This window comes from Coccidioides immitis, assembly GCF_000149335.2.
Source record: "Coccidioides immitis RS genomic scaffold supercont3.3, whole genome shotgun sequence".
In the NCBI taxonomy this organism is placed as follows: domain Eukaryota; kingdom Fungi; phylum Ascomycota; class Eurotiomycetes; order Onygenales; family Onygenaceae; genus Coccidioides; species Coccidioides immitis.
Genome location: NW_004504308.1, coordinates 1,724,631 through 1,750,580, shown reverse-complemented (window position 1 = coordinate 1,750,580; position 25,950 = coordinate 1,724,631). Strand labels below are relative to the sequence as shown.

Below are 25,950 nucleotides of genomic sequence, written 5' to 3'. Positions count from 1 at the left end.
TGTCGCAATCAGCAAACCAGGAATGCGCCAACACTTCACGCGCTGTTGCACGCTTCCGAGGATCCAAGTTCGTCATTCTCCGGATAAGGTCCTTGAAGTTGTCATCATCGACGTTCGGCCAGTCTGAAAAAGGTTTGTAGGGATGCTACTCTGCCACTCGATCATCCCAGAGACATCCTATGACTTGGCAGTTGACTTCCTCATCTCCAACGTGCTTCATGAGCCCGTTCAATCCTTCTCGGTCTCAAAAAAAGGAGACTTGACGTTGCAGGCGAATGATATGAGGGAATGCACCTTGTGATTCATGTTTCCGCAAATCGTCATCAGCTCCGAAGATAACTTGGCCAAGCATAGCGTAGATGCACTGAGTAAATTAGCTAGAGCCCACTCTCAAGTGGGACAACCTACCACAGCTGCGAAGGAAAAGATGTCAGTAGGCTTGTTAAGCTCTCCCTTAAAGTAACCCTCTGGACTACGCCAGCTATCATTGCCAGGTAACATCCCTTTAATGCACCTCCCTTTAGGGAGATAGGCTGCGTTTTCGAGATCAATGAGCTGAACCTGCTCAACAATAGTCTCTGGACCAGTACCACGATAGTTAACCATGATATTGTCAGGTTTGATATCTAGAGGGGATTAGGTCTAGGTTAGGCAACTGAAGAGTGCTCACTTCGCATCACCTAAGTGGACAATGTCATGGCTGTGCAGCTCAGCAATCCCACGTAATGTGGCTTTAAGAATCTGCTTCCGGGCTTGAATGGGTATTTGATTTCTAACAAGAGTCAGAATGTCATCATTCATGTACTTGTACACGAATATCCGCTGATCCGAAATGGTGTCATATGGTAATCGTAAAAACTGGCTTTCACGAAGTCGCGGGCGTATGTCCTCATTGAGGCTCGAGAAAATGGGCTTTGGGATATCTTTTAAGATAAATTTGTCTTGTCCGGATCTGGAACACTGTCAGTTGACCTGCTACACGAGGGAGCGGGCATGGCCGCACGTTGCCAACCAGACGCGGCCGAGATGCGGTCTCTCCTGAATCAGTTGCTTGAAGAGATAGCGGCGTCCAGCAGCACCTATCAATTCAGTGGGTGGAGGTGACATATTCGCGTTCCTTCTGATTGATCACGCCGAGTGACTCGAAAGTGTGAAAGGCCAGTCTTTTTTTTTCGTCAGCAGAAACTACTGTTGACGACGCGAATTGTTTCTCAGGTTTGATTCAGTGAACGTTTCACGAAGTTGGCTTCCTCCATCGCGTTAGACATCTTAGGTAAGCGGCCTGAAATCCCTTGATGTAACTAGTTAACTAACTATAAAGCTTCCCTAGTCGTCTCCTCGCCATATTCCCGCTCCAAATTCCTACGCGCGCTATCATGGCCCTTTCTACTTCGCAACCCACCCCCCTAAGAAACCTACCCATGTAACTCAACCTACTTCGTGGCTCCCTATGCTCGCTGTGTGTGCAAGGCTTTATGCAAATGAGATATTACTTGTGATGATGCCAAGTACTTCTGGCTCGGATGTTCCGGCTCGGATGTTTCGGCTCCCTAGTCAAGTGTAAGAGAAGTGGCTATAACCGTCGGACAGAGAACTCACTTCATGGCCACTTTGACTGTTTCGGTTCAGAGTATCATTGTACTTTTCTGCTACTACAAGAAACTCGTTTTGGACGGTCTGCGAAAGAAATGCGCGTTCCCAAGTATCGGTCTTCGTGACGTATGCAACGGCGATTTGTTTTCCGAGAGAGGTAGTAACATGCTTAATGATTTGGCATGCTCTAAACATCGTTGGCTAAGTGTCCGGGAGGGAAGTCGGGAATACACAGTTCGAGGCAAATACAGTTGTGAGGGAGTGAGGAGTAACGATAGACAGTTAGAATAGAAGAGGTATCTACCTCATGGCAGACGGGTCTCGTCTTTTTCTACCCGACAATACCACAGGAGTAAACGCCGCAACACACACCATACATCATTGCTGCCAATCATCCACTGTTTTGCTTCGCCTCTTGCTCTGCACCTTGCCAAGGCGGCTACGCCGTTTTCTGAGGACACAATCGGAGTGGTCTCGAGTTCCTGGTGGCCCCAGCACGTCCTTATTTGTAGCCCAAGCCTAGGATTCGAGTGTTCTGTCCGCAGACCACGTAATCGCAAAGAAGAAGTGGATGTACGAAATATCATTTTGATTGTAGATGAATTCATGGGTGATAGCGTGCCGGGTGCCTGTGATAAACTCAGCTTCGCTAGATGCTGATAAGATTGAAACGTACGTAGGCTGCTGGGAGACCTGCTCATCTCAATGACACCAAAGCTTTACCAGCCAGGATGCATCATTGGAGGACTGCGTCCTGAATTAAGCCATTGACAGGATATCAAAGAAGGTTTTAAAAAGTAGTGTTTTTTTTTTTTTATAAAAAAAAAAAAAAAAAAATTGGCTGTCAGTTGTAAGGGTGGGAACCAGAGCACTGTGTGATGCTGCCAAATGTCCCAAGTGAGTATGCAAGTCAGAATTAGAACTGACAAAACAGCCTTGCTGAAGGCGAAAAAGAATTCCTTTCCCAGCCACTCGATGAAAAAGAAACACGTTAACGAATGGTTAAGGAAGAATTGAAATGGGGTAGAGGCTCGCAAAGAGCACTCCTTGCCGAACGCTTGCACATTCAACACGATTCTTGGACTTGTCTGGGCGGGCCGATCCGCCGACGAGATATTCAATAGAATTGCAGTGAAAAGGGAATTTTGAGAAACACAAGATCGCAATTAGGGTATCTGGAAGAAACATCGGCGACAGATGGAGATCTATAGAGCCTAAATTTTGACCACTATTTTTGTGTCTGGTAGATGGTATCTGAAGCGTAGAGCTTGATATGGTTTGTAAATAGCAGCATGGATCTGGTGGAAACAGGAAATGGAGATTTTCAATCAATTCTCCTGCCTGAACATGGGACAAGAAAATAGAGGAATTAAGTTCTATGCCAGGTAGGGGGGGAAAAAAGAAAAGGAAAGGAAAAGAAAAGAAAAAGAAAAGAAAAGAAAAAGAAAAAGAAAAAGAAAAAGAAAAAGAAAAAGAAAAAGAAAAGAAAAGCCGGAACTTTCTAGCTGACTAGTTGTTCCTGTTGTTTCTGTATCAGGAGCGTTCGAGGTCCCAAATCCGGGGGGAGAAAGTCAATCCAGCCCAACAGCGACTTTCGAGGAGAAAGTATGTAGATAGTGAAGCCCAACCCACTGCGAACGATGCTGTGGAAGGCTGGGTGCCCGCCCTGACACCATGAAGCTAGCCGACAGCGACTTGTGAATTGTGGCCTTGGGAGTACAAGCCTTGTCAAGGAAGGCCAAGCATTTTCTGTTGGCTGTCACGCCTTTTGTTTGAGGGTTGCTCTCAAAATCCGCCTGCCACCTGGCAATAAATTTATTTATATCCCCAGCATTTCTCTCTTTTCGTCAATTGCCGATTCTGTTTCCTTCATTTAAATATACCCTCCCCCCCCGTTATTTATTTTATTTTTATATTTAGCCCACATCCACTACTGAGCTTCTGGACGTATGTTATTTCTCCCCTCCTGATCTATGACACAGACCACGAAGCAACGGTGAAATTCACCACTGGCTCACGGCAACAGAAGTTCTGGTCTCACGGCTTGCTTCCCGCCTTGAGTCGCCGCGCAGCCGTGCCTGTGTCGCCCGCACACACCCCCTCTTCCCCGGGACAACGTGCCCATCCTTCCTTCGCTGTCAATGGCTGCTGGTGCGGCTCTCGGGAGATCCTCAGTTGTGCTTATCTAATTGTACCAGCTGCCGACAGGGCCACGTGCTCCGGGGGGCGCCAATTAGCCAATCAGGGGCGAACGTGGCTGCGTCAATTGAACAGCCACCAGCATCATCAGTACTTGCCCGAGCCAGCACCGCGCTATTATCTCTCTCGCGCGCCCTCTCTGTGCCTGGCTTCACGCTCCCTTGTCACTCGCGTGGTGCGGGTGACCGGCGAGCCCTCGTCGTTCCTTTGGGCTTGGGATAAGGGTTGTAGGATCCCGGAGCAGAGCCGTTTATTTTAATATTTGTGTAACTTTTATTTTTTTTGTGTCTGACCTTTCCCTGGGTTTCTTGATATTGATGGTTTTTTGGTTAATGGCTGGCAGGTGACAGTATAGTTATCCGCACATCCCGTTCCCTTTCACATTTTAATTTCCTTTCTTTTGTTTTTTGGTTGCTTTTGATGATACCCCCGCTCTTTTGAGCATTTTTTTTCACTTTTTACCGTACGGTGTTTTTTTTGGAAGAAATTCCATCGTGGAAGGCTCCCGGATTCACCTCCTAATTGAAGTTGATCCGCGCTCAAAAAGTCAAGAACTCTTTCTCACGATGGAACAAGCTGGTGATCGTACGGCCTTGCTGTCGCATCGGGATGATGAAGAGTCAATTGGCCTGGGTTCTCATCCCGCCGACGTCTTGCCTGCATCTAACAATTCAGTGCACGGGGGACGCGGCATTACTTCGAAGCTTGGCAAGAAGAGTACTTTGGCCACGCTTCTCAAACTGAACCTGGTCACCGTCGTCACAACTCTGATGCTTCTGGTTCTTTTTGGCGGGATTTTTGCGCCGTTGTATGTATTCTGCTTTCCTTTCTTCTCCCTGAGGTTCATTTCGTTCCCATTCCAACCACAGCTACCCACTTGTAAATCAGGGGGAGGTCAGTTGGTCAAGTGAGGCTACTGGTGCTGACTGATTCAACGGCAGCCTCCATGGACGAGTGTTTCGGAGACGAGATCTTAAATGCACTAGTTTCAAGCTCGGATACCAGTGCAACCAGCCGTTTGCTCAGCTCTGGGGCCAATATTCCCCCTATTCTTCTCTGAAGTCCAAGTCTCCCATCTCTCCGGATGTACCGTCTGGGTGCACTATTACTTTTGCCCAAGTCCTGTCCCGGCATGGAGCAAGGTATCCCACGAAGAAGAAAACCGAGCTCTACGCAAAACTCTTTGATCGGATCAAGGAAACTAGCAAGTCTTATGAGGACGACTTCAAGTTCCTGAAAAACTTTGAGTATACGCTGAAGAGTGATGATATGACAGAATTCGGGAACACCCAACTCTTCAATTCTGGGGCAAAATTCTACGATCGCTATAGGGGTCTGGCGAAGGAGATACGACCGTTCGTTCGAGCTGCCGGGTCTCCGAGGGTGATCAAGTCAGCAGAGAGATTTATTCAAGGATTCCAGAAGTCCTTGGTCCTTGATCCTGATGGTGTCGAGAAGGATAGACCCCCTATCGTCAACTTGATCATCCCTGAAGGAGAGTCGAGTAACAATACACTTGACCACTCTTTATGCGAAAACTTCGAACAGGATAATTCAGGAAAAGAGAAGCAGAATAAATTCGTGGACCTATTTGCCCCTCCAATCCTTGAGCGTGTGAAAACTCACCTCCCTGGCGCCAATATTACGGTCACAGATGTGATCTATCTCATGGATATGTGCTCCTTCCACACCGTGATGTTGACGCCCGACGCGAGCAAACTATCTCCATTCTGCCAACTCTTCACTCCAGGCGAATGGGTTGACTATGACTACTACCAGTCTCTTGGGAAATATTACAGATATGGGCCAGGCAGCCCGCTCGGTGCTGAGCAAGGCATGGGATTCACCAACGAACTCATAGCCCGTCTCACAAACACCCCCGTCAATGACTCGACTTCCACCAACCGCACTCTTACCTCTAACCCGACCACCTTCCCGCTAAACGCCACTCTCTACGCAGACTTCAGCCATGATAACACTATGATAACGATCTTCACGGCCTTGGGACTGTTCAATAGCACGGGACCACTCCCCCTTGACCGCATCCGGACCCCCGTAGAGTCGGACGGATTTTCTGCGTCGTGGACGGTCCCGTTTGCCGGTAGGGCTTACGTTGAGAAGATGAAGTGTGACTGGTCGCCAAGGAAGGATGACGAGTTTGTGAGAATCTTGCTAAATGATCGTGTTTATCCGCTCCATGGGTGTAACGTGGACTCATTAGGCCGGTGCGAGCTTAATGATTTTGTTAAGGGGCTGAGCTATGCAGCGAGCAGGGGAATGTGGGACAGATGCTTTATTAAGAAATCGGGTAATAGTTAAGGGGGAGTGAAATGTTTCTTTTTTGGTGTTTCTTTTTACTTCGGGACCTTTTGATAGGAATGGGTGAATTTTGGGAACGACTTGATGATGTAATTATGATAGATGACATGAACAAGGACTAAGCGGGGCGAATGAGGTATTGCGACAAGGGATGATACGGTTTTCTTTTCAATTAATATGGTTACACATATCTCATCTGATAATGGAAATACTACGATAGAAATGCTTTGATCAGCATATGACCTCCCAGCTTTTCCACTGTTTGTCAAGTGCTTCCGGCATGTTTCTGATAACATCTTAACTGCCAAGAGCATATCAAAGCTATTGGTGACATGGATGAAAAGGTAAATCGAATTCGAGGAGTTGAAAAATGCAACATAGGAGAGGAGCGTCACACATACACATCAGCCACCGAACACCAAAGTCGCCTTATAGACCAAGCCCAATCCCTATATACACATGCGGGCAATAGCGCCTTAATAAGAGCGAGGATATGAAGTCGCTAACATAGAAGCCAAGGGGGGTATTTCTATACTCGAATCCTCATAAAAATAACAATGGAGCAAGCACTTTTTAATAGCGAGGAAGAAATATATAATACAAAGACCAAGAATTAGGGCGTAGAGCTGTCGTTGCTTGTCGCAGATTGGGGCATGAAGTCAGAAGGTTGATTTGACGATTCCGGCTGTGGAAAGGCGTTCACTCCCGGTAGACTTCGAGGCTCTTTATCATAGAATACTGCACAGAAGGCACTGGGTTAGCGTTTGCCCACTGAGCTGCGAGAGGATGGAATATAGCATTCTCACCTCTTTCGTACAACGCGTAGCTTGTATATAACAGAATAGGTAATGCGACGATCGTTGCTGTCCATCTAGTCCGTGAAAGAAACGCCTTAGATTAGCCGCTCGTCTGTTGGGAGTAAGAAAAATCGGGAGACAAATGCCTCTATATGTCAAACTATCACACACCTTCTCGCAAAACTTTTATATGGCTTTGAATTACGGATATCCTGCGCCGCCGCTTGTTGCCTTGACTGGGCTGGCATGCTCCGCTGGGCTCCGATCCTTGTGATTTGATCGAAATTTCGTACTGTGGGAGAGGACTGCCTTGCGCCGGGCTTGAAGCTATTAGTTGGGTCAGGGAGGACCTGTCGTGATTTGGATATTGAGGACGCCAGTTTGGATGCTGGCGTCTTGGGTGGTGTGGAAGTCGCTGGCATTACGTCTGGAATTGTAGCGCTGGGATCTTCGGCGGGCGGAGCGGAGGGGGAAGGGCACGCAAGTGACGCAGTGTGGTGCCGAGGAGTTGGCGGCGCAGAGAGTGGAAAGGATATTATAGTGTGCCGGGTGCGAGGATACAAATGTAATCCCCCGGGATGGGTTTCCTGCACGGGAGTTCTCCTCTGGAGGTTGGTTTTGTGGCACGTTTCCTTGTCTTTCACGCTGTTACTCTTTTTTTGTGATGCAATTGTCTTTCCTGGCCCCGAATTCCCGGAGCTTTGGATTCCCCGACACACCAAGCTAACTTAAACTAACTAGTTTAGTTAGCTCGGCGACCACTTTCAAAATGTCTCTTTAACCATCGTTCTCGCAACGTCGGCGGCAAAAAATTCTATCCTTCGGCATAGATCCTCAATTCGGCTGTTCTTTTACATCAGTAGCTGTTTTCTCAACGTCTCTGGTGCGCTTGTGCCTGTTTTTCTTGTTCTGCCCGCTTTCCTGGCCCGTCATTGGAGGTTTTGTGTCGCTATTCGAATCCCAGAACAGTTTTCGGGGCGTCCTTTTGAAAGAGGATAGCATGATGTCTGTCTTCTGGTACATATGACTGCAAATATATGTACAGTTGTCTCTTCTCCTATGGGAATCTCTGTTGAAGCATGATTTCTCGTCTCTGGCCCGCCAGGGTATTTCTACGTTGTAATGATTTTTCTCACTCTGACTTTCTATTCGGCTGCCTTTTTTCTGAAGCGCACCCCTTTGAACTGGATGCTCACGTCTGGAGAATCCCAAGGCGTGACTACAGGAGTATGGAGAAGGGAGCAGGAGTTCTCGTTTAAGGCCAATTCACCGTTGATTCCGACTTCAAGTCAACATACTTAAGATGCCTTTGAGGCATGCATAAGAAAATAAACACAAACCATATTCATGCATTGTGATAAACAAATTGCACCAAACCCCCACCAAACAAAATGAAAGAAGCAGGAAATAAAAGCACAACACAGGATCCTCTAGGACCTGGCCGCCCACCCGCCCGTCCTCCGAAACACCAACCCCCAACCGCCCAACGCCTGCTTTTATAAGTTAGCTCAGAACCAGGACTTGGTTTAAGTTGATTCACATACCACGCCTAATTCTGAAGTTTGGCGTAAAACGCCCTTCGGCGGGCCTCCAAATCCACCTCCACCTCCGGTTTGAAATCCGGAGCCAATGCTGCCGAGGCCAGCTCAAGCAGCAGGCAAACCGCCCGCTCGTCCTCTTCTCTGAGGACCGTTAAAAAAACTGGTCTTTCGACCACCTCTGTATAGAAGGAGGAAAACTGTTAGGTTTCGTTTTTCTGATTTAAGAAAAAAGATGGGCGTTATCTAGTTGATATGTGAGACACACACACCTTCTTTCTGCTTCCCCTTTCCCTTGCCACTTGCCGCCCGCGGCTTTCGTGGCTTCGGGGTTGTCTTTCGCTTCGCCAGCTCCCTTTTCTCGGCTACCTGGCTATGGGGAGCCGAGGTGTAACCGGCCTCCCTGGCCCGCTGGGAGGGCTTTCTTATTCGAGTCGAGGCTCGGACCATTTTTATTTATTTATTTTTAAAAAGTGAAAGGAGGATGAGAAGAGAGTCTGTGGCTTTTTGAAGTGAGCATGAAGTGGGAGGGGGTCAAGGCTCGAAGCAAAAAGAGAAAGAAACGAGAGAAGGGAGAGCGCTAAAGCTTGATATAGCCCTCGAGGGCAGTAGCACACTGCTTAATAGGCCATTCTGATGGTATTTATTCATTCAGCTGCCAATTCAGCATGTATGAATGATGCTTATCTTATTGTGTTAGTGAATATGTTGGTATTAGGCTATAAGGAAGTTCAATGGGATGTTCCGCTCAATATTGCCTTTTGACGGATACTATGTGAATTTGAAGCTCTTTTGGCCTATTTGGCTATCAATGGAATGGTATTCTTTTCAGTCATTGTTGAGTGGGTGATTTATTTGATAGCCTGATCAATAGTAGCATTCCCAAATCGCAAGAATATGGGCAAAGTACAGACTCTCATCAATGTGAGTGTCAAGTGAAGCTTGAGCCAAGCTCCCAAGAACCGACGAGAGACTTTAGGATTTCGTGCTAGGCTTGATTTCAAGGGCAACTTGTAGCATTATAATATTAGACTCCCAGGTCAATCTAGGGATGTCAACGCGACCGCGCGGCTGGATTGGAGCAAGCCCTTGACAAATTGCACAGAGCTAGTACTGCTCCCATTGCGCGATGCAACTGAGGTGAGATCATTCATGTGCATAGGTATTCTGGGGTCATCAATGGAGTAAGAGCTAGATGAAAGATAGAATGGGCTTTGAGCGGCGCATATGGCCCCTAATAAGGGCCAGTGTATGGTTAGATCACTCCTCTAGCATATCATGGCATAAAAATTGAAGATCTCAACTTTCACTTGTCTCGGATGCGCTAACCCCGTATTGGACTAGCTTAGGGCTGGAGTACGTGTATGTAAAGCTGGTAAACTTTGTATTTGGGTTACCGTAACTTACAGCCCAGTTACGCAAGCGCAACGCCGGAGCTCTGTATCGCCTGGGAGTCTGGCGTCGTGAAGTGCTAGCTAGGCCTGTCCATTGCGGCCACGATTTCCTGGGGGTTTGTCGGGTTGTCGTCACAACAGACTCGAGAATGCATTTTAGCACGCTAGTTCAATTCGGCCTTTTGGCCCTTTCTGCGTTTCCACCTTCTTTGGCCGCGGCGAGCTGGGGATTTGGTGACGCCACGCTGTCAATTCAACAGAAAGGTGCTGGCGTTGGCGGAGGGCTGAAAGAGAAGTCAGACTCCCCCGCGGATTTTCTCTTGGGATCATGTTAACGCTCTTGCGTAGATTCTCGGACAAGAAGCCACTGTCGAAGCCGGTTACGTTGGGAAAAGCTGACACGTTGAAGCTCTTCCTCACAGCCCAAGAAGGCCGCACCGCGAAGAAACCCCATCAGGCTTTCCTTCTCCTAAAAGACACCGCATCGAATCTGGATATTTCCTACCCGCTAACGATCAAAGATAGTGGAAAAGCAAGGCTGGAACTGGTTAGTATTTGGGCCATCTCCCGATCTCGGAACTAGGCGACTAAATGGCGGTTAATCTAGACGCACAAAGACCTTCCTGTCCAGCTGCTGAAATCCGAGAACCCGCTTGATGCAAATTTGGTAATTGCTTCGTTTGGTTCTGCCCCGGGATACAACAGTCCGGTATTTCGTCTTTTGATCAAGCGAGACCCGAACGATGCACTCCCGACTCCAAATACTCTCAGATATGGGAAGCTTGATGAGATCCATCATATCTTCAAGACGGACCCCAAGAGCCCGCCTATAGTTATTTCTCTTGCATTTATTATCGCCGTCCTCGCATCTTTGCCCGTGCTGGCAGGTTTGGTAAGTGGTACCGCATGGTCCTGCGTGAAAGCGCATCTACTGAACTAAGAATATAGTGGATGTACCTGGGTGTGAACCTCAATCAATTGCCAATGGCTCTAAAATCCTCGCCTATTTCCCATTCTATATTCGTGGCGTCGATATTTGGCTTAGAGGCCGTGTTCTTTATGTATTATACCTGCTGGAACCTTTTCCAGACTCTCCCCGTCGTCCTGGCTGTGGGTGGAGTGGCTGTTCTCAGCGGCAGTCGTGCTCTCAGCGAGGTTCAGGAAAGGCGGTTAGCCGGCCTACGATAATAGGAGACGGTTGTGGAATGCTCTGCGCTTTTTTTTTTTTTTTTTTTTTTTTTTAATGCGGAGATCATGTAAATTATTGGCTTTGCGTTTTCTCTTACAGTTATACCCTCGGAAATAGGCTTCAAAAGTGCTGGGGAGGGGTGTAGATTGAATTTACCATATGGATGATTTCCATGCACTTGTATCTCCAGAGCATGTTCGAGCAAGATTTCAGAACGAGAGCAGAGGTGTTGTGTTCCTGTCGTCGGCTTGGTTGCAATGCCCAAATAGCTCCATTGCTATCCCGTAGTGGCTTGCGAGCTCCGGACCAATCACATCTCGCACGAATAATGAATCGCGGAATCCAAGCAATTTCTCCGCCGACCATTCCGCCAGCCATTCTTGCAAGCACCGCAACGGCACACCACCCTCCTGGCCCGCGACATTCACATAACATGGGCGCGTCAGCATCAAAACCCGCTCGGGCCGCAGCCTCAGCGGCCACCAGACGACAGTATCCCAAACAGCCTTCCCCATCAACAACCACCTCACATGCCCAAGAACCCACCGCCCCGAAAAGAAAAGCGGGACCAGTCTACCACTCCAAAGAACAGGCCAGCCGGACAAAAACCGAAGGTATACACAAACATAGACACACCAGACTCCCCGACTTCAACCCCTACCCACCCCCCGAAGCCCCCGAAAAATAACGAACAATCTAACACTCAACAGCAATCGACCTCGACGCCCGCGACCCACACTTCGCCGCCTCCCTCCGCTCGATAGGCCCCGTAATCCCCAACCCAACCCTCTCTCACTCCAGCACCTTCAATCGTCCGCCCGCCACCACCACCAGCACTAGCATCAGCAGCAGCTCCTCCTCCTCTTCCACCTCTTCCTTTTCCGCAACCCCCTCTCCCCCCAACCCCGCCATCCAAATCCTCTCCGCCCGCTCCAACCTCGCCAAATTCGCCGAACAAGAACTCGAGTCCTTCGGCAAACAGAGCCACGCGGGCCGTCAATTCCTCGACGTCGTCACCATAAAGCAGATTCTCGGTATGAGGGACAGGGAGGGGATCGGCCCGGACATGATCGAGAGGCATTATAGGCTAAAGGCGGGATTGGTCGGCAGATTAGGGGCGAAGGGGGTTGTGGGCGAGGTTCGATAATGATAATCTTTTCCTTTTTTTTTTTTTTTTTTAAAAAAGAAAAGGGAACTCTAGGAACTCCTCTGAGGAGTCATGGTTCCCAACCGCCCTTCTCTAATCTGTTGGGGATTTCTTTGCATGGGTGGAAATATTTGGGCCTTTTTGTATATTCCATGGATATGGCGAAGGTGAAAGGCGCAAAGGTGATTTTGAAACCATCTCTATTTTACGCAATCATAGGCGCGATTGTATCTATGTGCTGTACGATATGGAGTCCATTTACGTCCCGATCTGCCAAAGGTGGAAAGCAAACATTGAGCAGCTAACAACGTGTAATTGTCGGTGAAAAACCGTACGTTGCTTCCATTTTCATGCAATTATATGCTACACATCAAACACCTTTTAAATCGATGCTCCGCCTAAGACTTGAATCCGTGTTGACCATGAAACTCTGTGAAAACCAGTGTATTCCAATCGCAATGCTATAAGCAAGAGGCTTTTTAAAAGTTATCCAAAATCCATTATAAAAAGGTACAATTTAAAAGAACAGATAAGCCAGGTTTCATACTGCGTAAGAGTGAGATGTCAATTTGAGAACAGATACAAATGAAACCACCAAATTCACGGCGCTAAGATCATTAAAGGTCAATAGTCTCAGATGTAAAACATCGAGTTTTCGAGGTTTGGGTGGATTCTCAGCTCATCCTCACTCGGACCCTGTCCAGTTTGTCCAGAAACAACGGTTTCCGATGGACTTGCGTCAAAATAGCTGCTGAGATAACGTCGCGCACGTTCGCAAGCAAGGTCAGCGTAGTATGCTGGCGGACAAACGCTGACCGCCTTAGTCGCACGGCCGAAGAGGTAACAAAGGTTATGAGTAAGATTCTCCAGGGCGTCGCTCGTCGCAGCTCCCGTTTTCCGTGCTCTAAAGATCTCATCCAAAATAACAAAGTAATGGGCCGGTTTGGCCGTCCCATGGAGAGCTGTATGGGCCTGCAAGTAGAAATCCCAATTCCGCGCCTCAGTGACTCCTCGGTCGACAATTGTTCCGTTGACTGGATTGGAGTTAGCATCAGCTTCGTTCAAAGTCACTGGGTAAAATCTCGTGCTATGGCGCTTGCCAACAACGATAATGGAAATCCGCGGAAGGTTCTTTTTTGTCCATGTTGCTGGATACAACCGTTCGCATGCTTTGCGTAATAAAGGCAGCTCTTCTTCTAGGACCCTATTATACTGCCCTTCGGATACTCCATCCCGATAAACGAGAAGATTCTCAGGTAAAGTTGCATTATTTCTCCTCTGCCAAAGTCGTAGGCGAGATTCGAGCATTTCTTGAAGTTTATCAACCATTTCCGCTTTTGGCTCTTGCTGCAGGCGAATTGACGCCGGCCATTGTGCCAAATATTTATCAACGTTTGCAACCACGGCCGCGACACTTGGTGCTTGCGAAGACGAGCCGGGAGAAGGATGAGTGACGTCGATACCAACAAGCATAGTCTTGCCTTCCCCAACGACCCCCAATTTTGAGGAGTCAAGAACATGATTCGTGCCACCCAGCTTCAAATTGAATTTCAAGGCGACATTCGCACAATATTGAATTCCTCGGAACTTATTCGCAAGCACACAGACGGTGTGAATTCCATTTTGAATATCACCCCGATACTTCACTCGGTTGTAAATGCTCGAGTCTTCAAGGGGTAGGATGACGAGCACAAATTTAACATACGGATGCCTTTCCAAAAGTCCGTCGAAAGCACGATCAACTTTGTCAGCAAGCGTCTCAGAATTATCTCTATCGTAGAAACGCTCCCCGAACCAGACTGGTGGAAGAGGATTCGAGACCTTGAGTCCGTGCTTTCCAGCGGTTGATATAAATTCTTTGATCTTCTCCGAGATATCTTGATCGGTTGCGCCTGGAAGATATAGGTATGTCCACTGCGATAGCGTGGACGCCTGCGGGAACTTTACACCTGTTAAATTCCAGCTTGCTCCCTTTGCATATTTTGAACTCTCTCCATAACGAATCACAGGTCCTTCCAAAACACGGCCATCAACCGCAATCAAATGGGGGCTGATCGAGAGACCCATGTTTGTCTGCTCAAGATATTAGTACCATACGCACGATTCTAAAAGGCTGTAACATGGCAAAGACGAAATCCAAAGAGCTTACCAGCACTTGCGGAGTATTTGGAGCGACGCCAATTACCTGGGTACCCCTCCCGGTGATGGATTTGGCATTCTCGTAAGGTGGTCTTACGGCAAATTTAATCATTGCCCGCGATTGCGTTGGAGTCAACTTGGTATTCGAAGGCTGACCTTCCTCAACATAGCAAACTTCGCCCGGTAGATAGCTTGGGTTTTGCTTGCTACCAACATTGACAACAGGCATTTTTAAGTCCATCACACTGATATTGTGCGCACGGCTGAAATATTCATAGACACTGATATACCCATGGTCAGGGACCGCCCCGGCTTTATCTTTTTCTTTGCCTTTGCCGCGTTTGCCTTTCTTACCACCTTTCCCTTCTGATTGGCTTTGGCCTTCTTTCAGAGGACCTTTGAGGTAAAAGTGTACCTTGTCTGGGCCAGCTGCGAAGTGTGCAACACGCGGAGGGTGTTCGAGACCACGTCCGTCATCTGTATTCGCGAAACCAGTGATCGTCTTCACCCTTGGAATTCGTTGATTTCCTTTAACTTTCTGAAGATGTAAGAGTTGAACTCTCTTGCCTTTCAAAAAAGTTTGTAGCCTCTTATAATTCCCGCCTATAGCTGTGATAACCATTTTTAACGGACCTTCATTTAAGCAAGCAATGTGTTTCACTTGTACATTCACAAGAAGCCGAGCGGTGGCAGCACGCACACTAACGAAGTAGCCTCTCAAGGCTTCAAGGCCACCTTGAAGATTCGATTTCTCGGCGCTCGGTCCCAGTTGAAAATGGCGGTTCGCGCCAACGGTGAGAATATTTCCCTTCGTCTTCGGGGAATGTCCCACGACTATGTTCAGCACTTGAAGGATTTCCTCCTTTCTATCATATCTTTCACTTAGGTTCGCAGACGACAAGTAATTGAGGATGTCCGCCACACCAATGGACCCTGTGGCAAGGACACGCACTTGATAAACATCTGGATCGGCTGGCGGCGTATCCTCATTGTCCGCGCGATATGCGACATCGAAAACCTGCGACTCAAATTGAAGCGAATCACGGCAGACGAGAGTTGCTTTGAAATCGGTTGCAATACGACCACGGAATTCCTGGAGATGATCTTCCAGTAGCAGCTCGATGATTCTTTTCACTTTTTTTCCCTTTGGTTCAGGGCACTTGCCTGGAGCCTTGATTTCAATGTTGTAACGGTAGAAGGCCGTATTCTGCTTGGCAACCAACTGGAAGTAATTTGCCCACAGAAGAACATGTCGACCTCGGGTTCCATATCCTGGGCGAAGCGGGAATTGGCGATCCAGGGAGAGCGCCTCCAGCCCTGGCTCCCGAACTTTACTATTATACTCGTTCTCTATGGTTTTTGTGCCTAGATCAAGTGTTGGCGCAACGGGCGGGCTTTACACGTGGTGAGCAGCCGTCGCGTGTTCCCATGCTGGGTAAAGTTGGAGAGATAAAACTTTGCCTACCTGAATACTTGCGGTTCAGCGTGAGGGCGACCACCACCACCACGGCCTCCTCTGCCACGTCCGCGGGCCTCGCCACCCCCGCCGCGACCCCCGCCGCGACCTCCGCCCTGACCTCCACTAAAGCCTCCGCGACCACCCCGATAGCCACCTTTAGGCGCTGGAGAAGACATTGCGGGTATGATAGATAAAGAAAAACTAAAGATTCGAGGAAGAATAGAGTGCGAAGGTGTAGTGAATGGGAAGAGCTAAGAATTGGTGATGAGTACAGATGGTCTCTGGGATAAGATTGCTGTGGGAGTAAGATATATGAGTTGCCAGAGAGGTTGAGAGCGGACGGGAAGCTGAATTTGTACTCCAGGAAACCTGGCAACAGGGAGGGAAATGCCGGGCGACCTGAAAGAAGAAGAAGAAGAAGAAGGAAGAAGTGGGTGATGAGAGCCAAAGACAACTGGAAGGTGCGAATGAAGCAGGCAAATTATGCGCTCATAAGCTTTGTGCGCGTGTGTTGTGTGTGTGTGTGTGTGTTATGTTTGTATATTTTGGGCCTGCTTTGTAGCATAGGAAGGAGCAATGGCTCTCGCACTCACAGGCGATTGCCAAATAAAGGGAAGTATTTAGATCTTGGTAATTGGAGTAAGCGCGATGGTGAGCTTTTTATCATGGAGAACTGGGAAGGGAAGTTCACTTTAGCTAGTGGGGCAGGAGCTGCCCAACCCCACATAGTACTCCCGATTGAGTATAAAAAAAGGGAAAAGAAAAACAAAAATTAACAAAGCACTCTGTACTCCGTACGGAGTACCCATACGGGAGTACATAGTTATGGAGTGCCCCATTCTCCTCCGGACTCTGTACGTGGCGTTTGGGTACTTGGCGGAGCCCTCAAGGTTGGTGAGTAAAAAAGTTAACTTCGCATGCTGCAAAAGAGAGGTCACTTTCCATTGTTTAGTTACTGGTCAATTGACTTTTTTCAAATCAAAAACAGGTCGCGTCCTGCAGAACAAGGCTGGGGAAACTGCACTCTTACCCTGTAATTACCCCTCCAATTTCCTCTTATCTCAAGCATCAATGGCATCATCTGGCATGGCAATTCCTCCCATCGTTGCCTATTGAGATTCTCTTTTATTTGCTGTTTATTTTTGGGGCCAAAAGGAACCTCCGTTGCCACCTTGCAAGGCGAACTCAACAGGAAAAGGCGGGTTATTCTGAAGCGAAACGCACGGAATCTTCCCTCTCTTTCATGCAAAGATGGGTTGAGAAGGAAACCTCCTATCCAATCGATGCAAAGGGCGACAAGTTTTTGCAAACTGCGCCCCTTTCCCCCAGTGGATTGCGCAGTGTCCTAGGCATTCGGACTGTTTTAAAATTGCGGCACCACTGAGGTGACTCACACATATCCATCCAGATCGTTTGTTGAGGGGAGGATTCTCCGCGTATTGTCTACCAATCCTCTCTTCTTCAACGTACCACAGAAGGTTCGATTGGACTGTCGTGTTCGTTTGTGATGTGGAGTCGTCATGGGTGAAAGCGCCGGAAGAGAGAACCCCTGTCCTTTTTTTTTTTTTTCCGGCTCGAGTCTTCTATCCCTGCATCTGCAGCACTCCTGGGTTCATGCAGCTCGAAAGGCTCCGCTAGACTCAAATTTGACAGTGAGCGAGAAACTAGATAACGCCATCTTCGCTTTGCTCGAGTATCCAATAAGGGAAAACATCCACAGAGAGTACTCCAAATATAGATACATACATACGCGGCTAAACAGTACATTTTCGCGTCGATCGTGACAAGGGAATAGAGAGAACTCGGACGGAGCATGCACCAGCGAATGAAATGATAACAAAACGCCCGCCTCCCCCGTATCCACCAGACAAATCCCAAACCGTTAATGATAAGAATCGCAAAAACAACAACCCCAATATCACCATGCAGCATGTCCCCCATCGATTCTCAAGTCACTCCCAGTCATGAAACTGCTTGCATCGCTGATTAAAAATACGGCTGCGCCCCGATATTCGGCCGGGTTGCTCAGCCGACCAAGCATATTTTCCTTGGGCCACTGGGTCTTGCGTTCTGGATATTCAAGGAAGAGTTGTTCGACCATAGCAGTGACGATATAGCCGGGGGATATCGTGTTGACACGAATTCCGTGCACACCCCATTCGGCGGCAAGGTTTCGACCCAGCTGGATCACGCCAGCCTTGCTCGCGTTGTACGCCGGACAAATCAAACCCTGCTCAACGTGGGAAACGATTAGCTGTTTGTGATGTTTGCATATGGGTTAAAAAGGTGGGGTAGGAATCCCAGATCGGGAAAGGATAGGCGGGGAAAACGCACTCTGTTCGCAACCGTGCCGCTCATGCTTGCGATCATGACAATGCTTCCGCCGTTTCCGAACCGAATCATCTGTTTTGCAACCGCCTGAGCAGTCATAAATACGCCCGTGATGTTCACCTCGAACATTGTGTTGGCGTCCTTGGCTGTGTATTCCAACGCGGGTGTCTCCTGTTGGATGCCGGCGGCTGCGATCAAGCCATCCAGACGGCCCTGTTCATTGGCGATGTCTTCGACAATTTTGTTGAGCTCCTCTGCATTGCGCACATCGATCTGGCGATAATGCAATTTCGTTCCGAGCTCCTCTATGGCTCGCTTCTGGATACGATAGAAGTCTGGTGACTGATACGAGATGATCGTAAGGGCAGGCCACCACGAAGCAGGGTCTTTACATGGTAAAAAGTAAAAACTTACTGGCTCCTCAAGCCTGTCGAGCGCATAAACAGTAGCGCCCGCTTCCAACAAGGCCTCCGCCTGGGTCAGACCGAGGCCCCTTGCGGCTCCGGAAACAAGGACGACTTTGTCGGTGAGGATGAATTCGGGGAGTCTTCTCTTGGTTCCTAGGAATAAGGGCCGTTGAGATGCATCGATGGGGTTCTTTTCTTCGTTTGGTGGGCTGCTTGGGCCGCGGGGCGCCATCCCTGGTCTCCCGGTGCCGTTTTGACCATGGTCTTCACTATCGTTTGTCATGGTGATATGCGAAACGGGCTATCGTTTACAAGAGGGAGAGCTGGAAGTATATAAAAGGCCGCTGGGTGCTGTTGCTTCCAGTCTTCAGTATCTAAGGAAGCGCGAAGGATTTCTCATGAAAATTTTCTGAAAACTAGAAGCCGAGTGATTTTTTTTTTTTTTAATATATAGAGTGCTCCCGCTGATCTCCAGGCTATGGTCGCCCATGGCCGGATGACAGCTTGAGTGGGGTTTGATGCCAATAGGTTAGATCATCGACGAGCATTCCGAGTCTACGCTGCTCGGTGTTTCCCAATTAGATGTATCGTGATTTTGGATCGCGCCTGGCCGTGGTTGGTGAGAACAACTAGTTCTGTGGAACTTCCAAGAGAGCGCGAATGATCCTGTGTATACGCGTGCGCTCGTGCTGGGGGGCATGGCTCGGCACCCATGGGCTAACTAACTACGCTGGGCCCCGTAGGTTGGTGGCGCGACCAACAACCAGCGACCAGCTTCAGCTCGTCAGATGGTCTCGTTTTTCTTTCCTTTTTTTTTCCTCTTCGAACAAGCATCCCGCTTCGTGGTTTGTGACAAACCTTGCGGCCAGTGAGACAATAGGCATTCGGGGGCGGAGGAGTACACCGTGGAAGAGAAAGGCTAGTGCCGTTTCGTTTGCGTTCACCGGAATCGGAGGATGCATTCAGCATTATCGACCTGGAGGACTGGCAGTGATAGCGCCAATCGATGGACGGAGGTCAGATGAAAGCGATCCTGATTAGGTCCCGTCAGGCGTCATAGACTCCGATTGTAAAATGGATACCGAGAGCTTGAAAGCCTCATCGGCCAGCCTTGGCGACACACACGATCTTGGTCTTGGTGGTCGTCGTCGTCAGTGACACGGAGTCGGGAAGCCAGGCTATCGGATATCCAAATCGGGTAAACCCGAAAACGAGACAACGCGGAAGCTCCGATGAGGTATGGTGGCCACGGGCAGCCGCCAAGCCAGCGGAGGGAGTGGTGATCTTGGGTGCCGCACTCAGAGAACAGTCGCGAATGACAGGATGTCGCAGCTATTGCTTAAATGTTGGGCGAGCATCATCATTTTGCTGGTGCGAATTAGTGTCTTTATGACTCGAAAGTGGTGTTATGATTCTGGGGCTCTAAGGGGCGACTAACATTCGAGCTGGTTGTCGAGGTTCGATCCTTCTCCCGGGAAATGCATCGGCGCTGACCCTCACACACCCCTCTTTCGCCGGCCCGAGATTTCTGCATGGAATTTCGATAGAAGCGCTAGTTAAGTCCTTGGGGGGAGTGGGCCAACCCGCAACCTAGAACCTTGAACACTGCCAACGCTGTGGGGGTGAAGTCCCTGCTTGTACGCATGATTTTTGTTTAGGCTGAACTACACTCTGAACTGCGAGGCCATCACTCCTTGCATTGGTGGCAGAACGATCTAGAGTGCGTTACCCTGGAGTAAAGCTCGGCTTACACCGGAGGCCCCTTTGGAGTCTCTTGTTTGTTTGCCGCCTTGAACTCGCTTTGATAAGAGCATAGATCCCCCAGTTTCTACAGCACTCGATGAGATTCTAAAGATTGGATGATTTAATTCCTTCCTCCCCGCTAGCTTTCTCCAGGACAATGACTCTTCCGGCCGCTTATGCCCACGCGTCTGAGGGGAGGGTTCGGAGATACACCGAGTGTGGTCATATTTAACAGCGCTCAGATAACGATAGATGTCCTCACGTAGTCTTCAAAAACAGTCACTGGATCTATCAAAGACTTCCGTTGCTATTTTTACCCTCCTAATCGATGTATTCCTCGTAGATGCCAAGGTGCCAATGTTTAAGAGCAGATATGGTATGGCTACTGCGTTGAACTTTCTGTAAGGCTGAAATCTAGCTCCGGTCCACGAAGAGTGGTAATGTTTTATCAAAAGCTTCTGTCTCCCTGGTGGCTGGTTTTTGAAGGGCCCGTCTGACACCTCCCTGCCACCCTCAGCATCAGAAAAGGTACGGCAAGGGATAGAAATCTGAGCTAGTGCTCCTGCTACCCTCAAGAGACTTTGTGTGGCCACATGGAAATGCCATTCGCGCCCCGGATCCCCTAACGAGGTGTTTAATTATCAGCCACAAGGGACACAATCTCCCCAGGGAGTGAATGTTAAATAGCATTAACTTAGTGAGTAATTTGGGTGAGGAAGTGGCTTCAGCCCTGCTCCTTATTTTTTTTTCCCTCTCCTCGAACATCCTACACTCAAAAGTCCAAAGACTAGAGTAAGGTACCGTATTTGAATTGCGAATGTATGGCGCTCGCCAGCCTCCAAGACCGTCGATCGAAAACCCCCAGAATCCAGGCAACAGTTAGGAATGATCAGAATCCCCATCACCTAACACAAACGCCACGAGGAGACATGCAGCCACGGCCACAGGTGATGCTATTTTCCACCTAGGTTTCGCACCAACCATCGGACAGCTTGCAGTCAACTGCAAGTCCAAGGACTTTTTCTCTTCTTTCGAGCTCCTCGTGGCAACAGAGGAAGATTCATGGAGCAGGAGATCGGGAAGAGGCATGTAAGCTAATTATGCAATGAATGTAGAAGCCGATTCAACAAACCCATCATCGAGGGTCAATCTTTGAACTTTTGCGGCTGGTGGGCTTGAGAGCTGCTTTGGTGAACATGGGATAGAGGCCGCGTTAGTTGGTGAACGTCAGTAAATCTCATCGGATCTCATTCGAAAGTTTCTTTGGGATTGAGCGAAAGTGTTTAAGAGTCTTTTGTTCTTATTTTTAAAACGCCTACCATTGAAATGGAACCTCTGATCTCGGTCCGCGTCCCAGCCGCTAGTTATATTTTCTTTTCCTCTCTTTTCTTTTTCTTTTTCCTTTTCTTCTTTACTGTATCGTTTCTTTTCTCTTTTGTGGCGAGGGCCCGGGGGGCATGCTTAAACGGATGGCTAACGGTGGATGCTAGTCCCTACCATGGTTGCGTCTCCGGAAGGTTGAAGATTCCATCAATATGATATTCGGGCGAGGAAGGCCACTTCTCTCGGGATTGGCTCGCGGGTTTTCCGTCGATCATCCCAAGACAACATTCGGGGGCTGTGGCTTATTTTCGGAGCTTTTGCCCAACTCATGCCGTGATGTGTCAGTGAAACAAAACAATTGCACCGAGGCTCACATGCTGGTAGAGCTGGATAACTACCAACGAGATCACCCTCACTCGACGCTGCGGTTCCGAGTTCGGAGTACAGAGGATTTCCCGCCTTCGCTGTGGCTGCGGTGGCTGGAACAACGGGATCTCTAGAAAGATCTGCAGTATGGGAGGGGTACCTCATATTGCTTTGTCGAAAAGCACCGAATTTGACAGCAAGCTGGGGAGGGGCAGGGAGCGCAGCAGCGCTCCGTCTGTCAAATTACATGAGCCCGATAAGGGCTGGAGTCAAAAAGCAAATGGGTATGTTGTGTTTACTGAGAGATTTGTATTCGTTACCCTCTCAATAGTGAATGGAATAGGGAATTATAGCCAATCCGGCCCAGCAGAAGCGTGGTCTTTCATGGGTGAAAACCCCCGTCCGAGTACCGAGTAGAAGAGAGTTGGGGGAAAGTTCACTATGTACCTTCGCGCAACCGAAACATCCGACGACCCGTGGCCGATCGCGCAGGATGACATACAGCTGTGACTTGTGTGCAGGGATGGGTTGACAGCCACTAAACTCATAGCTAAATCCGGCGAAAACTTTCCGAGATGCGTTGGGCACAAGCACCGCTGCAGGCTTGCGCTGTCACTTCGGCGCCCGGCTGGGGAATCAGGGTCGTACGTAACTACTGTGTGGCATAACTAACTAACTAGTTAATGCGGCCTGTCTCCCTCTTTTTTCGGTCGTGGTGCCCCATGGCTATCGATGTAACCATGGGATGTACGGAGTATGGACATAACTACAACAATACCACTTATTACTTGGTTTAACCAACTCCCTCCTCCCCCCTTTTCTTGGTATAGCTTCACTCCATTCCCAGACCCGTCCAACCGGTCTGAGGAGCCCTAAAGGCTGTTTCGATTTAGCTTTCATGACAGACCAGCCAACGGCCCCACCAAGAGCTCCTTTTGCGGTGATTGTTTAACTTGTTCAAGCTTTTTTTTGCAAAGTTCGGAGTTTCTGATGGAGATGTTGGTTCTGCAACGTTCCTCCCGCGTGGAGGAGACGATATTTTTATTTTTGCCTTTGGTATAATAAGAAGACATTGTCTTCCGCATCTAGAATGCTGTCTGTCGCTTTTTCCAGCCTTGTCAGCCACTTGCACGGCTATGATATAGAATCTTTCTGTTGTGCTTCTTTTGTTGCTGATTCCAATTGGCATAAAGCGTCATCATGAGACCTATCGGGGCCGCTGTCAATGCCCTCCTAACAGCAGCTCTGCTTGCAGGTTAGTTCTGTGACACCTTTGGGGATCTACGACCAATCAAAAAGAAGAATCTGACGTCAATGGCCAGGCACGGCTGGGGCATCCGCAATTCCATTGGATTCAGACGTACATATCCGAGCTCTGCCTAATGCTCCGAATGGCTATACTCCCGCGAATGTGCCTTGTCCCGCCAATCGTCCGACCGCTCGGAGTGCCGCCACCGTTTCTCCGGACGAAGCCCGTTGGCTGGAGAAGAGAAGGAAGAAGGCCATGTCGGCACTGGCTGGCTTCTTCGGTCATGTATTCATCCCCGATTTTGATGCAGTGGCCTATATCGGGAAGTATGCCGAAAATCTTGCTCAGCTGCCGAACATTGGGATCGCCGTGTCTGGAGGAGGATATAGAGCCTTGATGAATGGTGCCGGCGCCATAAAGGCGTTTGACTCTCGTACCGCGGGTTCGACATCTAAAGGTCACCTCGGTGGTCTTCTTCAGTCGGCGACCTATTTATCAGGTTTGAGTGGCGGAGGATGGTTGGTCGGCTCTCTGTATTTGAATAACGAGACATCCGTGGATGCCTTGACAAGTGGCATGGAGGGAAAGGCATGGGACTTTCACCGTTCTATCTTTCAGGGCCCCAAATTCACCAGTTCCACTTTCCTAGACATCCTCCGGTACTACGCGCAGCTTCAAAGCGCCGTGGCTGGGAAACAAGACGCCGGATATAAAGTTTCTATTACGGATTACTGGTATGCGGTGGAAATTCCTCTTTTTTCATCTTCAACTAAAATACTGATATCAGAAACAAAAATGTAGGGGGCGCGCTCTCTCCTACCAGTTTATCAATGCAAAAGAAGGTGGTCCTTCATATACGTGGTCTTCGATCTCACTGAGCTCAGATTTCCAGAATGCTGAATACCCAATGCCAATCATTCTCGCCGATGGACGGAACCCGGGAGAGAAGCTTATCCTCGGAAATGCTACTGTATTCGAGTTTAATCCGTGGGAGTTCGGTACTTTTGATCCAACAATTTTCGGCTTCGTCCCTCTTGAGTATCTTGGCTCCAAGTTTCAAGCTGGGGTCCTTCCTAGCAGCGAATCGTGTGTCCGCGGCTTTGACAATGCTGGGTATATAATGGGCACCTCTTCTTCACTCTTTAATGAATTTGCCCTTCGTCTGGACGAGGTCGACATACCCAAGTTCATCAAAGATGAGCTACGGAAGATTCTGAAGGCCCTTGGAGACGAAAATAATGACATCGCAGACTATAGCCCCAACCCGTTCTATCAATATGCGACTGGGACATCTCCGTTCGCTGGCGTGCTATCTCTCCCCCTTGTTGACGGTGGAGAGGATGGTCAAAATATCCCTCTTCATCCGCTAATTCAGCCGGCGAGAAATGTTGACGTGATCTTTGCCATCGACTCTTCTGCAAATACCAAGAACAATTGGCCAAACGGAAGTTCCCTAGTAGCTACTTATCAGAGAAGTTTGGACCCGTCTGGAATTGCCAACGGAACATCGTTCCCTGCAGTGCCGGACGTAAACACATTTGTGAACCTTGGGCTAAATACGAGGCCCACATTCTTCGGCTGCGATAGCTCGAACACCACCAAGCCTACCCCTCTCGTTGTTTATATTCCAAACTATCCGTACACGACCTTCTCTAACATTTCCACCTTTACCCTAGCTACCCCGAATGAGACTCGGGATGCAATCATCAAAAACGGCTATGATGTGGCTACCATGGGCGGCGGCACCGGAGAAAAGGAGTGGCCCACCTGCGTTGGATGCGCTATCTTGAGTCGGTCGTTTGAGAGGACAGGCACCGCGATTCCGGCTGCCTGCCAGGAATGCTTCAAGAAACATTGTTGGGATGGAACTGTCAATAGCGCCACTCCGGCGGACTATGCCCCGAGTGTGGGACCACCCAGCGCAGGTGCAAAGAGCGCCGCATCTGCCAGGATTCGCGCCTCTCCAAGTAAGCACAGTGTTGTTGTCTTTTCCGTTGTTGTTCTAGGCATTGCGGCGTCTTGGTGATACTAATTTCCACCCAGTGATCTAGCTTTCCTATATTTTCCTTTGGCTCCCTCTTTTGACCTCCCCGCATCTAGTTACAAATTTCCTATTTTCATCTCTCCTATACTTTGAATTCTTTTCCTCTTGATCGGATAAAGGGGCTCGACATGGGATTTTAGGTTTCGCTTATTCGGATATATACGCTAAGGGGGGGAGGGAGCTTCACTTTCTTTCAGTGGGATAAAAGCTTTTGGCTACGCTCCTTTTGTTTGTTAGGTTAGTGCTCCTAGGCAACAGGCTCAAGGCTTTTCAACTGCTTTCTTGAGAAATGGACGCCCTCTTGAGCGTAGTTCTATGGATCGTGAGCCCCCTAGGGCGACCCTACGCCAAGACCAGCCAGATCGCTCACTCTAGTTATCCGTTGCCCCGGCAACCGCTGAACGGCGACAAACAACAAACACAAACTCGGCTTTCGGCGAAACGACCGACGACGTCGCTCAACGCTCACCTCCAGATCTCCAGCTCTCCAGCTGTCCACGTCGCAACTGTTGCATCTATGCTACTTGTTCTAGTTCGTGTCCTAATACATATAGCTAATTATAGCTAGCTCTTATTCAATTCCATTCAGTCCTTCAGTATAACTCCATTTAGTATGCTCGAAAGCCCGGAATCCGGTTGAGATTCAAGTACAGCGGTGATAGTGAAAAGACCGTCTTAGACAGTACTTCCATACCCATTTCCATCATTAAGAG

General features: G+C 48.8%; 12 protein-coding genes across 12 annotated transcripts; 4 read left to right on the top strand and 8 right to left on the bottom strand.

Annotated features, from left to right (window-relative positions):
- Positions 1 to 228: 228 nt before the first annotated feature.
- On the bottom strand, positions 229 to 1,215 carry CIMG_08289 (serine/threonine protein kinase). Its single transcript, XM_001241125.2, has 4 exons — positions 1,004 to 1,215; positions 681 to 952; positions 409 to 626; positions 229 to 364 (listed from the first exon to the last, which is right to left on the bottom strand). Exons 1-4 carry the CDS (start codon positions 1,105 to 1,107, stop codon positions 245 to 247), a joined length of 714 nt encoding a protein of 237 aa, XP_001241126.1. The 5' UTR covers positions 1,108 to 1,215; the 3' UTR covers positions 229 to 244.
- A 233-nt stretch (positions 1,216 to 1,448) lies between these two features.
- CIMG_13242 (uncharacterized protein) lies at positions 1,449 to 1,788 on the bottom strand (the record flags this gene model as incomplete). Its single annotated transcript, XM_004445007.1, has 2 exons — positions 1,449 to 1,550; positions 1,600 to 1,788. The coding sequence occupies 2 exons, from the start codon at positions 1,786 to 1,788 to the stop codon at positions 1,449 to 1,451; spliced, it is 291 nt and encodes a 96-aa protein (XP_004445064.1).
- A 56-nt stretch (positions 1,789 to 1,844) lies between these two features.
- Positions 1,845 to 2,682, bottom strand: CIMG_13241 (uncharacterized protein). Its single transcript, XM_004445006.1, has 2 exons — positions 2,270 to 2,682; positions 1,845 to 2,222 (listed from the first exon to the last, which is right to left on the bottom strand). The coding sequence occupies exon 2, from the start codon at positions 2,199 to 2,201 to the stop codon at positions 1,899 to 1,901; it is 303 nt and encodes a 100-aa protein (XP_004445063.1). The 5' UTR covers positions 2,202 to 2,222; positions 2,270 to 2,682; the 3' UTR covers positions 1,845 to 1,898.
- Positions 2,683 to 4,294: 1,612 nt separating this feature from the next.
- Positions 4,295 to 6,341, top strand: CIMG_08290 (phytase). The gene is made up of 2 exons (XM_001241126.2): positions 4,295 to 4,600; positions 4,734 to 6,341. The coding sequence occupies exons 1-2, from the start codon at positions 4,359 to 4,361 to the stop codon at positions 6,109 to 6,111; spliced, it is 1,620 nt and encodes a 539-aa protein (XP_001241127.2). The 5' UTR covers positions 4,295 to 4,358; the 3' UTR covers positions 6,112 to 6,341.
- Positions 6,342 to 6,472: 131 nt separating this feature from the next.
- CIMG_08291 (uncharacterized protein) lies at positions 6,473 to 7,529 on the bottom strand. Its single transcript, XM_001241127.2, has 3 exons — positions 7,080 to 7,529; positions 6,918 to 6,982; positions 6,473 to 6,849 (listed from the first exon to the last, which is right to left on the bottom strand). The coding sequence occupies exons 1-3, from the start codon at positions 7,328 to 7,330 to the stop codon at positions 6,725 to 6,727; spliced, it is 441 nt and encodes a 146-aa protein (XP_001241128.2). The 5' UTR covers positions 7,331 to 7,529; the 3' UTR covers positions 6,473 to 6,724.
- Positions 7,530 to 8,457: 928 nt separating this feature from the next.
- On the bottom strand, positions 8,458 to 8,896 carry CIMG_08292 (uncharacterized protein; the record flags this gene model as incomplete). Its single annotated transcript, XM_001241128.1, has 2 exons — positions 8,458 to 8,627; positions 8,719 to 8,896. The coding sequence occupies 2 exons, from the start codon at positions 8,894 to 8,896 to the stop codon at positions 8,458 to 8,460; spliced, it is 348 nt and encodes a 115-aa protein (XP_001241129.1).
- Positions 8,897 to 9,952: 1,056 nt separating this feature from the next.
- On the top strand, positions 9,953 to 11,028 carry CIMG_08293 (oligosaccharyltransferase subunit ribophorin II; the record flags this gene model as incomplete). Its single annotated transcript, XM_001241129.2, has 4 exons — positions 9,953 to 10,135; positions 10,189 to 10,387; positions 10,448 to 10,732; positions 10,789 to 11,028. Exons 1-4 carry the CDS (start codon positions 9,990 to 9,992, stop codon positions 11,026 to 11,028), a joined length of 870 nt encoding a protein of 289 aa, XP_001241130.2. The 5' UTR covers positions 9,953 to 9,989.
- Positions 11,029 to 11,357: 329 nt separating this feature from the next.
- On the top strand, positions 11,358 to 12,437 carry CIMG_08294 (uncharacterized protein; the record flags this gene model as incomplete). The annotated part of the gene is made up of 2 exons (XM_001241130.2): positions 11,358 to 11,643; positions 11,740 to 12,437. 2 exons carry the CDS (start codon positions 11,358 to 11,360, stop codon positions 12,174 to 12,176), a joined length of 723 nt encoding a protein of 240 aa, XP_001241131.1. The 3' UTR covers positions 12,177 to 12,437.
- A 10-nt stretch (positions 12,438 to 12,447) lies between these two features.
- CIMG_08295 (RNA interference and silencing protein) lies at positions 12,448 to 15,950 on the bottom strand (the record flags this gene model as incomplete). Its single annotated transcript, XM_001241131.2, has 3 exons — positions 12,448 to 14,249; positions 14,326 to 15,709; positions 15,781 to 15,950. The coding sequence occupies 3 exons, from the start codon at positions 15,948 to 15,950 to the stop codon at positions 12,810 to 12,812; spliced, it is 2,994 nt and encodes a 997-aa protein (XP_001241132.1). The 3' UTR covers positions 12,448 to 12,809.
- Positions 15,951 to 17,692: 1,742 nt separating this feature from the next.
- CIMG_08296 (short chain dehydrogenase) lies at positions 17,693 to 18,920 on the bottom strand (the record flags this gene model as incomplete). The annotated part of the gene is made up of 3 exons (XM_001241132.2): positions 18,520 to 18,920; positions 18,109 to 18,447; positions 17,693 to 18,004 (listed from the first exon to the last, which is right to left on the bottom strand). The coding sequence occupies exons 1-3, from the start codon at positions 18,793 to 18,795 to the stop codon at positions 17,693 to 17,695; spliced, it is 927 nt and encodes a 308-aa protein (XP_001241133.2). The 5' UTR covers positions 18,796 to 18,920.
- A 690-nt stretch (positions 18,921 to 19,610) lies between these two features.
- Positions 19,611 to 20,046, bottom strand: CIMG_08297 (uncharacterized protein; the record flags this gene model as incomplete). The annotated part of the gene is made up of 2 exons (XM_001241133.2): positions 19,611 to 19,844; positions 19,951 to 20,046. 2 exons carry the CDS (start codon positions 20,044 to 20,046, stop codon positions 19,611 to 19,613), a joined length of 330 nt encoding a protein of 109 aa, XP_001241134.2.
- A 2,648-nt stretch (positions 20,047 to 22,694) lies between these two features.
- On the top strand, positions 22,695 to 25,833 carry CIMG_08300 (phospholipase B). Its single transcript, XM_001241136.2, has 4 exons — positions 22,695 to 23,199; positions 23,267 to 23,927; positions 23,995 to 25,160; positions 25,237 to 25,833. Exons 1-4 carry the CDS (start codon positions 23,145 to 23,147, stop codon positions 25,242 to 25,244), a joined length of 1,890 nt encoding a protein of 629 aa, XP_001241137.2. The 5' UTR covers positions 22,695 to 23,144; the 3' UTR covers positions 25,245 to 25,833.
- Positions 25,834 to 25,950: the final 117 nt, after the last annotated feature.